The sequence below is a fragment of the Argentina silus genome, assembly GCF_951799395.1.
Source record: "Argentina silus genome assembly, chromosome: 14".
Lineage (NCBI taxonomy): Eukaryota > Metazoa > Chordata > Actinopteri > Argentiniformes > Argentinidae > Argentina > Argentina silus.
This window is the reverse complement of record NC_139668.1, coordinates 1913960-1927883: the sequence shown is the minus strand read 5'-3', so window position 1 is coordinate 1927883 and position 13924 is coordinate 1913960. Positions and strand designations below refer to the sequence as shown.

General features: G+C 41.1%; 1 protein-coding gene across 2 annotated transcripts in view; it reads right to left on the bottom strand.

Annotated features, from left to right (window-relative positions):
- Positions 1-4799: 4799 nt before the first annotated feature.
- The window catches only part of adarb1a (adenosine deaminase RNA specific B1a), a gene marked incomplete at its 5' end in the record, with an annotated part of 34169 nt that continues 25044 nt past the window's right edge, over positions 4800-13924 (bottom strand). For both annotated transcript variants that reach the window (XM_083684813.1, XM_083684814.1), the window contains 6 exons: positions 4800-6420; positions 6601-6779; positions 10822-11003; positions 11963-12131; positions 12480-12631; positions 13061-13229. In XM_083684813.1, coding sequence (XP_083540939.1) covers positions 6244-6420; positions 6601-6779; positions 10822-11003; positions 11963-12131; positions 12480-12631; positions 13061-13229 — 1028 coding nt within the window. In that variant the 3' untranslated portion in view covers positions 4800-6243. The remainder of the gene's footprint in view (positions 6421-6600; positions 6780-10821; positions 11004-11962; positions 12132-12479; positions 12632-13060; positions 13230-13924) is intronic.

Here is a 13924-nt window from a genome sequence, read left to right as displayed (position 1 = left end):
CACTCCTCCCAAACCCTCTGCGCTATCCTCAGTCTCTGGTTTATCAGCTCTTTCCCCCCTCTCCCCTGATGATATATTAAAACTTGTCACCTCCAAGCGGGCAACCACCTGCCCTCTCGATCCTATCCCCTCACTCTTTCTCCAATCCATCTGCAAAGACCTCCTTCCGTTCCTTACCACCATAATCAATTCCTCTTTATCCACAGGATCTGTCCCAGTTGTCTTTAAGACAGCCAGAGTCTCATTTTTCTTCTCAAGAAGCCAATTCTTGACCCGTCTGCTGTCTAGAACTACAGACCAGTATCCCTTCTCTCCTTCTTATTCTAAAACCCTTGAACGTGCTGTCTCTAAACAACTGTCTCACTATCTCCTTCAGAACAACCACCTTGACCCTCACCAATCTGTCTTTAAGGCTGGGCACTCTACTGAGACTGCTCTCCTTGCTGTCATGGAGACCCTCCACTCTGCTCGAGCTTCCTCCCTCTCCTCTGTTCTCATTCTTCTGGACCTGTCCACTGCATTCAATACAGTAAATACAGTAAACCACCACTCTCCACCCTCTCAGAATTGGGCATCTCTGGCTCTGTACTCTCCTGGTTTGCATCCTACCTGGCCTATTGCTCTTACCACGTGACGTGGAGAGGGTCATTGTCCTCTTCACATACTCTCACCACTAGGGTCCCCCAGGGCTCCGTCCTAGGGCCCTTACTGTTCTCCCTTTATACTAAATCTCTTGGCTCTGTAATTTACTCACATGGTTTCTCCTACCATTGCTACACTGATGACACTCAACTCTTTCTCTCTTTCCCCCCCTCTGACACACAGGTGGTGACATGTGTCTCTGCATGTCTTGCAGACATTTCTGCTTGGATGTCAGCCCACCACTTCAAGCTTAACAAGACTGAGCTGCTCTTCCTCCCTGAGAAAGCCTGCCCTCTCCAAAACGTCTCCATCACAGTCGAGAACTCCACTGTGACATCCTCCAAGACATTCAAGAATCATGGGGTAATCCTTGACAACTGCTTGTCCTGTGCGGCGAACATCACAGCGACAGCGCGCTCCTGTAGATTCTTCCTCTACAATATCCGAAGGATACGTCCATTCCTCACGAGAGAAGCAGCACAACTCTTGGTCCAGGCACTTGTGATCTCCCGTCTTGACTGCTGCAACACACTCTTGGCCGGGATCCCTGCCTCCGTCATCAGACCTCTGCAGCTCATTTAGAATGCTGCTGGCCGTCTGGTGTTTAATCTCTGCAAATTGTCCCATGTGACCCCCCTCCTCCTCTAGCCACCTGGCACCGCCGCCTCTACGAGGATGCAGTGGTCGCGCTGTTCAGTCAAGGGTTTTCACTGTCTTGGCGCCCCAGTGGTGGAACAAGCTTACCACTGCTGTCAGGACTGCAGAGTCACTACCTATCTTCCGCTGTAGACTGAAGACCCATCTCTTCAGGCTACATCTTGACTATCCCTCCTAAAGACCTCTTCACCCCCCACTACCCCTCTGTACAGTTCCTCTACTGTTAATAATAAATAAAAAATAAAAAGCATCTATCTTGATATAAAATTAGACCTGAATATCTAACAGACTAGCTGTTCCTTAGCTAAAGTTGGGAGGCCTTTTGGATGCAAGTGAATAAAATTTCACAGGCAGCTGATGGTCATCACCTGTTTTGCCTGCCTCCCTGGATTAACCTAACCAGATGTAAGCACTCAGCTAATCGGCAAGTCAGATTGTTTGGTTGCAATTGGCCCATAGGGTCTATTGAAACCAAAATTCGGAACACGATGACCATAAACTGGTCTCTTGTTAAATCAGATACAAGTGTGAAAGAGATTATCCTAATTGCAACCAAGATTCCCTCTGCGACTAGAGTATCAATTAATATACACCTGGGACTCATCTCCACATTACAAAATCCAGTTGCTACCAAACATTTGCAAGCAACATGCTTTTTTAATTCTGCTTTTCAACAAGACTAAGCATGCCTTTCATCATAGTTGGGGAAAATCCTTTGTCCAACTATTTAATTGAATACAAATTACAATTCAACATAATTATGATTACAATTCCATCTTTATTTTCTCAGTCATTGGAAATAAAAACAATATTTCTGATTTTTGCTCATGCAATTTTAATTCACTTACTATTAACAACATTGAAAATGAACCCTCTGTTCTCCATTGACCATAACTTTGGCCTAGGCCTACTTCATTGCGGTGAATTGTCCTCATTTATGGCGTTGCAGGGCAAAGGCCTACGTTATATCATGTAGCTGTCAATTTGTGAATTAAATCTGATATCTGACTACCACTTTGCATCATATAGCCTCAGCTGCTGAAAGCATGAGGGGGAGGGGCACCACAGAGGGAGAACTGAGAAGCAATTTTCACCTTTAATTCACACATTTGATGGCTAGCCTGTCTGTCATTTAAATAGAATTTCACATCTTGGACAAAATACATTGTATTACTAAATGAGCATTCCTATCTGCAAACATGTTACAATAATGTGTAGCCATTTGATCAACCCTCTTCTGTTATAGGTTGACTAGCAATGGATCTGTGTTAGGCTTTTATTCATTCATTCATCTCATTTCGTCCTTAGTAATTATTTCAAGTGAGAAACGATTACAACGTGGATTCTACTATCGGAGATAGTATACATTTCATCAAAGACCATATACTTTGCATATCCCTCTCTGACTTTATTCAACTTTAGCCGGGTGACCTCAATTGTGATTTCTAATTGGTTGATAATTCAGAAGGGCAGGGGTAGAGAGCGAATTTACCAAGCACACTTACAGTTCAACATCTGAGAGGAAATGGAATAGCTGTTCCTTAGCTAAATTTGGGCAGATTTTTGGTTGCAAGTTAATTAACTTAACTAGCTGTTCCCCCCTTGATCCCCTGCCTCCCTGGATTAACTAACCAGATGTAAGCACTCGGCTTGTAATCTTATTGGCAAGTCAGATAATTTGGTTGCAATTGGCCCATAAGACCCAGAGGTTGGGAGCGTTCACACTCAAACATTATTTAGAATGGTTTCACCTCCATTCACATCTGTTGTAGTTCAAGCACAACAAGAAATAAACATTGACTTGCAGGCATGGTGGTACACTGTACCGCCACCATGACTTACAGCAGATCTGAAAGCTTGTGTCTGGCCCACAATAAGTAGTTGCAGGGCATCATGTCCTTAAAGTTAACATGCATCATCTATCAACTTCAGGACAAAATGTCCCATGCGAGGACAATGGACATTGCAGACACTTTCAAATTAAATCCAGGCATACTGAAAAGGTTATTCATAAACGTGGTATACTACCACGGGTACTGACATTTGGCGACCATTTTAAGAAACAAGCAATTCAAATCATGTTAAGGTCCAGTGAATTCTGACAGTTCTCAAAAATGAACAGATAAAGAAACATGCCAAGTAGGAATAAGAGCTGTTGTGTTACATCGGGGTGGATATGATGAACCACACAAAAGGGGTTGCATAACATAACAGAAGTCAGATTCCAATCAGTATACATGGAAAATACAGAACATTTGCAAGCTTGTTAGAAATACATGTTGGGTTTATGTATATGTTTTTCCGGCAAAATGCTAATTGTTAGAAACACATAAAGGTTCAAATTATCTACATCTTCATACTTTTGAATGGCTACAGAAATATACACTCACTGAACACTTTATTAGGAATACCTGTACACCTTCTCATGGTGGAGGTGATGTAATGGAGTGGGGAATGTTTTCTTGGCACACTTTTGGCCTGTTAATACCAGTCAATCATCGCTTGAATGCCACAGCCTATTGAGCATTGTTGCTGACCATGTGCATCCCTTCATGGCCACAATTTACCCATCTTCTAATGGCTACTTCCAGCATGATAATGCACCACGTCACAAACCGGTTTCATGAAAATGACAATGAGTTCAGTGTTCTTCAGTGGCCTTCCCAGTCACCGGATCTGAATCCAATAGAATACCTTTGGGATGTGGTAGAACGGGAGATTCACAGCTTGAAATCTGCAGGAATTGCGTGATTCAATCATGTCATCATGGATCAGAATCTCAAAGGAATGTTTCCAACATCTTCTGAAATGCCACAAAAAAGTGAGGCTGTTGTGAGACCAAAGGGAGGCCCTACCCAGTATTAGTATAATATTCCTAATAAAGTGCTTGGCGAGTGTACAATTTAGATCATTCAAATAATGGTCCAGAGAGATGACATCGACCAGTATAAAAAATAATAATCACAAAGAAACAAAAAGCTTTAGGTAAATTACAAGGATACAAAAAGTCCATGACTGTAACTTTATCATCTTTGGTGAGCTCCATGGTAGTCTAGAGTTACTTGATTATCTCAGGAGTCACTTGCCCGACAGGCACATACATGGTGACACATGTCATGTATTGGATAGACAATAAAGGAAACTGTCTCAAAATGCCTGCTGGGACTGGTGCCATTTGAAGGAGGTACTGTATTGGCAACATGTGCATGTAGTAGGCAGCTTTACTGTTGGGTGTTATGTTCACAGTTTAATTAATACATGATGTGCAATGTACATCAAGCGGTAGCAGTACCACTACTGTTAAGAGTACTCCAAATACAGGACTCCAGTGACTACTACAAATATTTGCGATTCTCTGTTGGGGTTGACTATTATTGGCTCTAAATGTAAGGGCTATCCCATTACGGATTTACACTGTAAATATAACACATATGTAAAGATAACAGGGTAAGGTGTATGTAAAAAAAAAAACAAGAAAGAAAAGAGAATAACACAACAGCTGACAGAAGACAATATGTTTATGATAAAGAAGGAACAGGGAAATGTACATTAAAATCATTGAAAAGTAATATTGATGAAGAGCTGAAAAACAGCACACAAAGTCCACTGCATCCGAATGACATCCACATGGATGAGAGCAATTGCATAGCAAATAGCCGTGCTGCAAGAATGACTGTTCATAGAAATATCTAAGGCCATAGGTGACATTGTCTGTCCCCTAAACAGCCCTGCCAGCGCACAAAGTCTTATCTCTGCTCCTATCTGTGCTGTTTAGATGGCAGAATATAGTCCCCTATGTTTTTCTTAGTATTATTTGTCATTCATTGTAAAGGGAAAGGAGAAAGAGCTTCCTAAGGAGTTAAATAGATACTTGTAAAACATGTCATTATCAGTATAGAAAGTATTCTCAATCAAAATTCCTGGATAGAAAAAACAATAACTATTTAACATAATGTCCTCAGGCAGTGCAATGCTTCACATTTCACAGCAAAAATAAATAACACACTGCGCTTCAAAAGTGCAAGAGCGGAGCTGTCACAACATGGATACTGGGGAGAAGATGGTGCTACTGAGATGTCAGCTAGAATGTAGACTTACTTGGTATAATCATAGAATAAGTGTAGACAAGTATTGTCTGGCTGTATTGTTGATAATCAATTTGTTTCTATTGATTTCTTGCATGTGTTGATTATTTAAGCAATAGTGTCAGAGAGGCTGTGACTTAGCGTCAATATTGTCACGGGTAAAGGGAGTTGCTAGGCAAAACGCATAACATCTACTGTACCAAATGACAATATTGACTATAAATCACGGCCTTGAGGCCATTAATGCTTTTATACAACAGCTACACAACAAATCCAAGAAAACTATGTTTGAAGTATTTATTTTGCCATAGATTGTGGTGGTTTCTGCCCTGTGCTGAGACATATAGTTCCCAAAACGACAAAGGGAATCATGATGCACAAATCTACTGCAGTGTAGGAATATCATAATAGGTGATTTAACTATGACATTATCGTTATTAAATCATGCCTCGAACGCCCTTCAGCTAATCACAATGCTTGTTTTCATCAACCTGTATAAAAAAAGTGTTTCAGCACTCCATAAAAGTCCATACAAAATGATCCCAGGTTTCCAGTTTACAACTGTCAGATTTCATGTGTTAGCATGACATAATCAGTGGAATGAACATAACAAAATGAATAAAACATCAATAAATCAATCACAACTCTTGACAAACAATAATAGAAAATCAACGAAAATCTAAACAGTGATTCACTAAAACACCAATAAATCACACAAAGTAAAAATGTAATAATGGTGAGGAGACAGTGGGGTAAGGGAGAGAGAAGAAGGGTAGGGTGCAAATACATAGAGCACATGAAGTGTGAATCGCTGGTAGTCTTGGTGCCTCTCCCTCTCCCCTCTCATAGCACAGCCCACTCAAGAGTTGAGGGCGAACTGGTCCTGTTCAATGGGCTTCTTGACCCAAGCGCCCAGCCCTGCTGCCTGGAAGGCCTTGGTGAGAGTCTGCTTGGCGGCATGGTACTCCAGAGCCCCCTGCTTGGCGTCGTGGTACAAGCTGGGTTTGGCCACTTTGATTCTCAGAGTTGATGAAAGCTTAGGGCAGAGGACAGGTTTCAATTGGACATAGATGAACTATAAGCAATTGAACAAATGCAAGATGTGTAGATGTGATGCATTTATGTTGGTAACTTTAACTTGTTTGACAAAGAAAGCCTTAATCACAACCACAGGTTACCATAGACTATGAGAGATTGCATACATGTAGTCCAGTACCTTGCAGTGTAGGCGGACCCAGCGGCTGTAGAGGGAATGCTTGCAGAGTCTGGAGGGCCGTCCCAGATCGTCCTTCCCTGTGGTGGCATTGATGATCTCCAACGCTGGGTCTCCCACTGCCCAGTTCACACTGAAGTTTGGAGCTTTGCCTGGCTGCCGTGCTTCAGCATTGCTTATTCCTACAGAACAGAGGGAGACAAGGGAACAATAACTTTTAGCACTGGACTGTATGTGTATAAGGGAGGAGAGATGGGGTTGATCACTAAACTGACGTTGTACAACGGTTGTGAGTGTATTCTTTTTCAACGTTTTTTAAGTCAAAATGAAAATGCTGGATCTTTGTAGCTGTTGCAATGTTGGATTGACATTGTTATTTCATGGTTGTTGTTTAGTCAAATGTTGGTTGGAATTAGAAAAGGAAGTTCCTGAAGAAACTTTGTGGGATAGCAAAGTCTTATTTTGGTAGTTGATAAAGTTAAAGGATGGTTTGCACTATAGAATCCTATAGATGGATAGATTAATAGATTGCTAGATAGATAGATAGAGAGAGAGTGTAATGTGCTTAATGTTTAAAAATTGGATTGAGTTGTCAAGCTTAAAATATGAAAGCAAGATGCATTTTCAAATGTGTCATAGGAACCCAATGATCCTCATAGAAACCCATGTTAGTTCATGACGTTTTAAAAAGTAGGATTTCCGGCAAATTAAGGGTCTGGGCATTTAAATAGGTAAAGCGGTTTAGGCAATGCACACTGCGGTATACAGTAGGCCAGTGTTCAAAAGGTTCATACTGCCATCGCAATGGTGGGTGACCTCAATGCCACTGCTGTGACAGACACGAGTTGTGAAGACGTGTGAAGTGCTGCCGAAAGCCACCGCAAGGTGGTGACGAGCTGTTAAAGATGTTTGAAAAGATCCATCCTTCTGTTGGTATAAATTACTGAAAGTGCTGACATTATTGGTGTTCCCTCCAAATAATCACTCAAATGAAAATGAAATAGAGAATGGTTTGATTTTTAGAGCCTTGCTTAATCAGCTTGTTTGATAGATTACCTCCTTCCACAAATGACAGAATAGGGAGATGAAGAGGGGAAATGGTTTAAAGTGGTGTTGTAGTCATCACATATTCTCACACGCGACAGCAAGGAGAAACGGGGGACGTGTTTTAGTCGTCATTTGACATGAATAAGCCCAAGTCAGCTTTGATAACGCAACCTATGAGTTACAGAATACAGCTAGGGATTTTCATGCAAGACAGGAGTAAGGATTTTGTGTTTCAGTGGGATTGAGACTGGATAGAAAAGTAGTCTATATAGGAAATGAGAAGATGGCTGTGACAGAGATGCCAGTGCAAAACATTTTTTTGGATGTTTAATTGTCCCTTCAATGGCCAGAAGTTTTAACGACCCACTTCAGGTTTTCACCCCCTATTTGGGTTGAAGCCCAGCAGGAGAGGTTAGCAATGGCATTATGATTTGAAAAATGTATGCACAAAACAAGAACAAATAACTATTTTATTTTTTATTTTATTTGTTCCATGTTTTAACAATCTAGATTTAGCCTATTGGTGAAGCGCCATCCAATGAATTTGGAGGCATTTGCTTGAATTTGAGCAGACAAGATGTTTCTATACATTTCAGAACACATTCTGCTGCTGCCGTCAGCAGTTACATCATCAATTAAGTTAGCCAGTTCTAGTGGCAGCTATACATGCCCTAACATTAACACCCCCTCCACCATGTTTCACAGATTAGGTGGTATGCTGTAAATCTTAGACAGGCCCTGTTTTCTCCAAATGTTTTGTCACTTTGGTACATGATAATATTAATCCACAAGACCTTTTTCTAGACCTCTGCAGGCTTTTTAGGTACTTTTTAGCAAAGTGGTTTGCACCTTGCAGTGACGTATTCTGTGGATGGTACTCTCTGACACCTTTACGTCTACCTCCTGGAGAGTGCTCCTGATGAGTGGGACACTTGTTTTGGGGGGTTTCTTAATTATGATGACCATTATTCGGTCATCCACTGTAGAAGTCTGCCTTGGCCTAAAAGCCCGTTTGTGATTGCTGAGATCTCCAGTGCTTTTTTCTTTTTAATGAAGTTCCAAACTGTTGATTTTGGCAAGCCTAAGGTTTTGCCTATGTTTCTTTCATTGACACCTCTTTGGTCCTCATGTTGACAGACACCAATAGCAGACTCCAAAGGCAAATGCAAAGCCTAGAATCAATACTAGACGTTGACAGCTCTCTTATGCTTGCACAAATGATGTGACGGAACACACCTGACTTACCAGAAACACCTGTCAAGCCAATTATTTTTCTATTAATTATTTTAGGTTATTTTTATGTTCCATACACTTTTCCCATGCCTATTTCTCCCTTTGACTCCCTTGTTTAGGAACTAATAAATATCTCTCAAAACGTAGCATCCTGACACTCTTGAAATGTATGTACAACATTTCCTGTGTCTGATATTATCATGATTGTCATCATACAGTATGAGCAACAAACAAGTTTCAGATAACCACTTCTGTGTGAGCAACCTTATATGAGAGGTGATTACTTTAAGTTGATTCTCACAGGATCAGTTGCTCCTATAACTCAGTGGGCTTAAGTGATAGAAGTGATACTGTAGACGTGTGTGTTATATATGTGCATTTGATGTTATGCGCACTCAGTGCGCAGTACTGACGCTGCTAGGTAGTGCAGGTAACAGCGTAAGGACTGTTGGGGTTTGCGGGGTGAGAATGTGTTGTCAGTGTGAGTGGCACAGTTAACGAAAGAAGTTGAACGTTACTCTCGTCTCGAACTGCATTATTCCTGCCATCTATCTTAAACACAATAGTGTGGACATTTACTGTAGGGTTCAAATACTGCTTCTGTCCAAATAGAGTTCCTTCAAATGTACTATAACGGGTGTGTTTCTCCAGGAAAAAAAAGAGAAAGGAAGAAGAGAATTACCCCCTCTCCCATGAATACACAATCTGAATATCCGCACACCTCAATATGTCCATAGCTCAGTGACTAGTAAAGTTGTGGAGTATGTGGGAGAGTAGGGTTCAAATCCAGTGCGACAGGCATCGACCAAACTCAAGTGTTCATTGAATTTCCCTTTAACATACTTAAATGAATGTTAGGTCATGCTACTGACAGTGTAAATAATATTACTGTATAAATACTCACATAATCTTGTATGGTCTACCCTTTCTTACTATATACTGTATATACTGTATATGGTAGCTACTGCATGATCAATATTATTCTCTACCATTCTATAAACGAGGATAGAATTGCCTGAAGGTGTAAGAGGCAAAGATAACAATTCACATCCAGCAGAGCTTTATATCTGGATACCAATATTTTACCAACGTAAGATTTGGTCTGTATGGTGAATGTTTGCTTGGGGACAGAGCCTCAATGATTGCTTACAACTACAATGCAATAATCTGAAGGTGACCTTTGTCACATGTCAATACAATGTTTCTAAGAATACGCCAGAACAACATCTAAGTGGAACAGTGTGTCCTAATATTAAAACTGACATCTCTGGGACGTTAACATCATAATGTTATCTTGCAAACTTTATTTTTAGACATCTGGATGACATTTGGTATGAGACATTGCCTCAATGATACTTTCTGACTGCTTTACTATGATCCTTAAATAACTTTTGTTGTCTCACCTTTTACATACCTTTTATAATGTTTTGATTTTGACATTGCTGCACCATACCATTTTCCATAATGATGGATTTATAATACAACCACCAGTTAGTGACAGACAGGGGCCTACTGGCAGTCAACACAGTGATAATGGTGATGTATTAGGCGAATAGTAAAGATACATTACAGCACTTTGTTCTCAACAGGCCCAATTACCTTCTGTTGGTCCTGCACCAGCTGTGGTTAATGAGCTGATGTGAGAGACTGGCTGTGATATGACCGAAGGCCAAGAACTCACTAAGAGCTGAAAGCTAAGCTGTGTACACACACTATTATACTAATATACACATCACGTTATCTGAAAAAAAAAAAACAGCACAGCTGAGAACAGCTCTACATCCTCTCAATACTTATAACCTCTTACATTGTCCAGGAGTAGAAGTTCGAAAAAGTACTAAAGTTACTTAGATATTTCCACTTTGAGATAACAGTCTGATACAGTATGTTTGGAGGACAATCCAGGAACAGTTTGGACATTGAAGTCAAATGAAGGCCTCTCACCGCTAAGGAGTGGCCGATTGAGGTTGAACTGTTGAGGCAGGTCCTCGATGTCAGCGATCCTCTGGTACATGGCCCGGGACAGGTGGTCTCCGTGGTAGAGACTACCCAGGATAATGCTGGAGAAGTAGATGGGCTCTGTGAAGTAGCTCATTAGAGACCCCTGGATCCCCACCACGTTCCACCTGGGAGAGGAGAAGAGGAGGAGAGGAGAGTTCACACGAGGCGCTATACTGGATCTCACCTCCACTAAACTCACACATTCTGAAAGGAAGACAATCGATCTCAGATCTCCAGCACAAAAGCCATAGCCCAACTAAAGTGTCAAGGGTGAATTTATTCACACAAAAAATGCATAAATGATGATGCTTAATTTTGTAGCCAATCAAAGTATTGTTGCTAGGTAAATACCACATAAAACAGTTGGCACTCTAGATGGTGAGTGTTCTGGAATTCTTTGGCAGTTGGTGAGTTAAGAACACAATGCATTGCAACTCAATCTAATTGCACACTAGCGGCTCAATAAATGCATTTCTAGTAGGCAGCTATAAAGGCCGTTGTTGGAGCTAATCACAGCAGGGAACGCCTGAACAGACCTTGAACAAACAATCTGACAAACTGCTGGAATCTGAAATCAACAATATTGTCCATGATTACACTCTGCTGCTAATATAGAGTGGTTTCGGGTCCTATGCAGTCCCAGCAGGGGTACGGTTTCTATGGCAATGAATCAAAGGCCTAATCAAGGCCCACGGCCTAATCACACCTTGAGGATCGATCACAGAGAGATGCACAAGTGATTGGGACTTGAGAGCAACTAGGGAAGACTCAGGAATTCACACAATCACAATCATTTGAATAGCATATCTCAAAAAAACTTAATGTTCAACACAAGAAAGCAGGATTCATGTGAGGTGGAGGAAAAAAGGAAATAAGCTCAGCATGCTGATTTACTGTACATGAGTCATCTGGCTGTTTGTACATGTTATTCTGTTCATGCTTTGTTAAACTGCTAACAAATACTAAGATACTCATGATACTAGCAAATAGATTTAAAGTATCTTAAAAAGAATAAATCACACCACCACCGTTTACTGGTTGGCAAAGTAAAGATATAGTAAGTGGTGGTGGAGGACATACAGACCTGGCGATCTTGTCACTGCAAGACATGGTGAGTAGCCTTTCCCCCTGCAGAACCCCATCCCAGGTCTGGATGGTGTTGCTGGACCTCACAGGGATGGTCCCCTCTCCAGACTCGATCTTGGTCCGCAGCTGGCCACGGGCTTTCCTGTTGGGGTGTCTGTCTCCCTGATCTGTGGGAGAGGAGGAGAAAAGGACATCGTCACAGGCATGGTCATTCTAAATGTCCCTTATCGGAGCATATCCACAAGCCACTGGAGTCAATGAAGAAACTAGAGAACACATGGGCTGTTAACTCACTAACTGCCAAAGAATTCTGTAACACTCACCACCTAGAGTGCCAAGTTTTTATGTGGTATTTACCTAGCAACAATACTTTGATTGGCTACAAAATTAAGCATCATTATTTATGCTTTTTTGTGTGAATAAAGTCACCCTTGATACTCTAGAATGTTAACAATTTGGGCGACTTTATTCACCCTCCGCACTAAATGACTTATGGCACGGCAGACCATCCTCACCCTCCATTCCCGCCTCGTGGGGTGAGAAGATACGGGCGTCTCCACAGGGCGAAGTGCTGATGTAGAGGTGAAACTGGACATTGTCCTTCAGCCGGAAGCCTAGTTTGTCACATCTTGTAAAGATGGATCTCTGATGCTCGTCTCTGTTCGTACTATTGCAGGCAAAGAGGAAGGGTTGGTGAGTTGACACACAACAAAAGATGCCACCAGTTAAATGACTGAGCTCTACAGGATATTGTCCCTGCCTGTGTATAAACTGTGATTGAACTGTGATTAAATGTGGCTTTTTTCCAAACGAGCTCTGTAAACCTACTGCACCACAGCCATGGAATCAAACCCATGCCCTGTCACGCAGTATATCAATGAATCAATCTTACTGTAATTCAGAAATGAACCCCTCTTAATAAGTAACACCCTATCAATTACAGTCTCCATGAGAGATGCACAGATGATGTTTGCATTGATTTATTTGGTACTCATCAACCTCTCTCTCTCTCTTTAACACAGTGGCATTTATAATTTCCTGTATCATGAAATACAGTGTCTGTTGGCCGTTCCTTGCTCTCTGCTGTGAGTCTGACCTGAGGAAGTGTTCCAGCTGTGTGTACAGGTATCTGATGAGGGATCTGCGGGCAATGATCTCAGCGTGACAGTCATTCAGAGCCAGACCACGGTCACTCATGTACTCCCCATTTATACACTTGGTCCCAGTGGACACACAGATCACCTGAGCCTCCTTGACATCAATGCCTGGAGGCACAGATTGGGGGAGGAAAATATCTTAAAATGGGGTATAGATTAAGAACATATAATAGTTGATACAATGATGAAGTGTGGATATGATAAACTGACAAAAGCGATGTCAAACCCATGGAAATGGTTAAAAGCTGTAAAATGCATGAATTAGGTAATCATCTACAGTGCTGAGAAAAAGAATGTGAACTGCTACATAGTTTTTAAATGTTCTTTTTACATTGGAGCCTGAAATTAAAAAAAAATATATTTGTTTTTTTAAAAACCGAAACACAATCTACTCCACACACTTAAAGGTAAAGCATGTAGTTTTGTGTGTTGCTGCCCCTGCTGTCCACACTGAACATTTGAAAACGTGCATATGCTACGTTTTCTAATAGCGCCAAACATATGCATATCCATATCCTAAACAAACCAAACCAAAACTTTACGTGAAATAGGCACGTAAAGGCCAGTGTCCTACTTGACACCACCATTTTAGACCAATACAGTTTGGACCAATACAGCACTTTTCACTGAACGTTCTTCATCAAGTATTCTCATTCCTTGATTGCTACCAATTTATCATGGTCATTTAGCATTATTTTAAAGCTAAAATCTACATACTGGACCTTTAAAGTGAAACAAAAATGATTAAACAATGTAAAAATAATACAAAAATTAATAACCAAAATGTCCTATTTTAATTATTA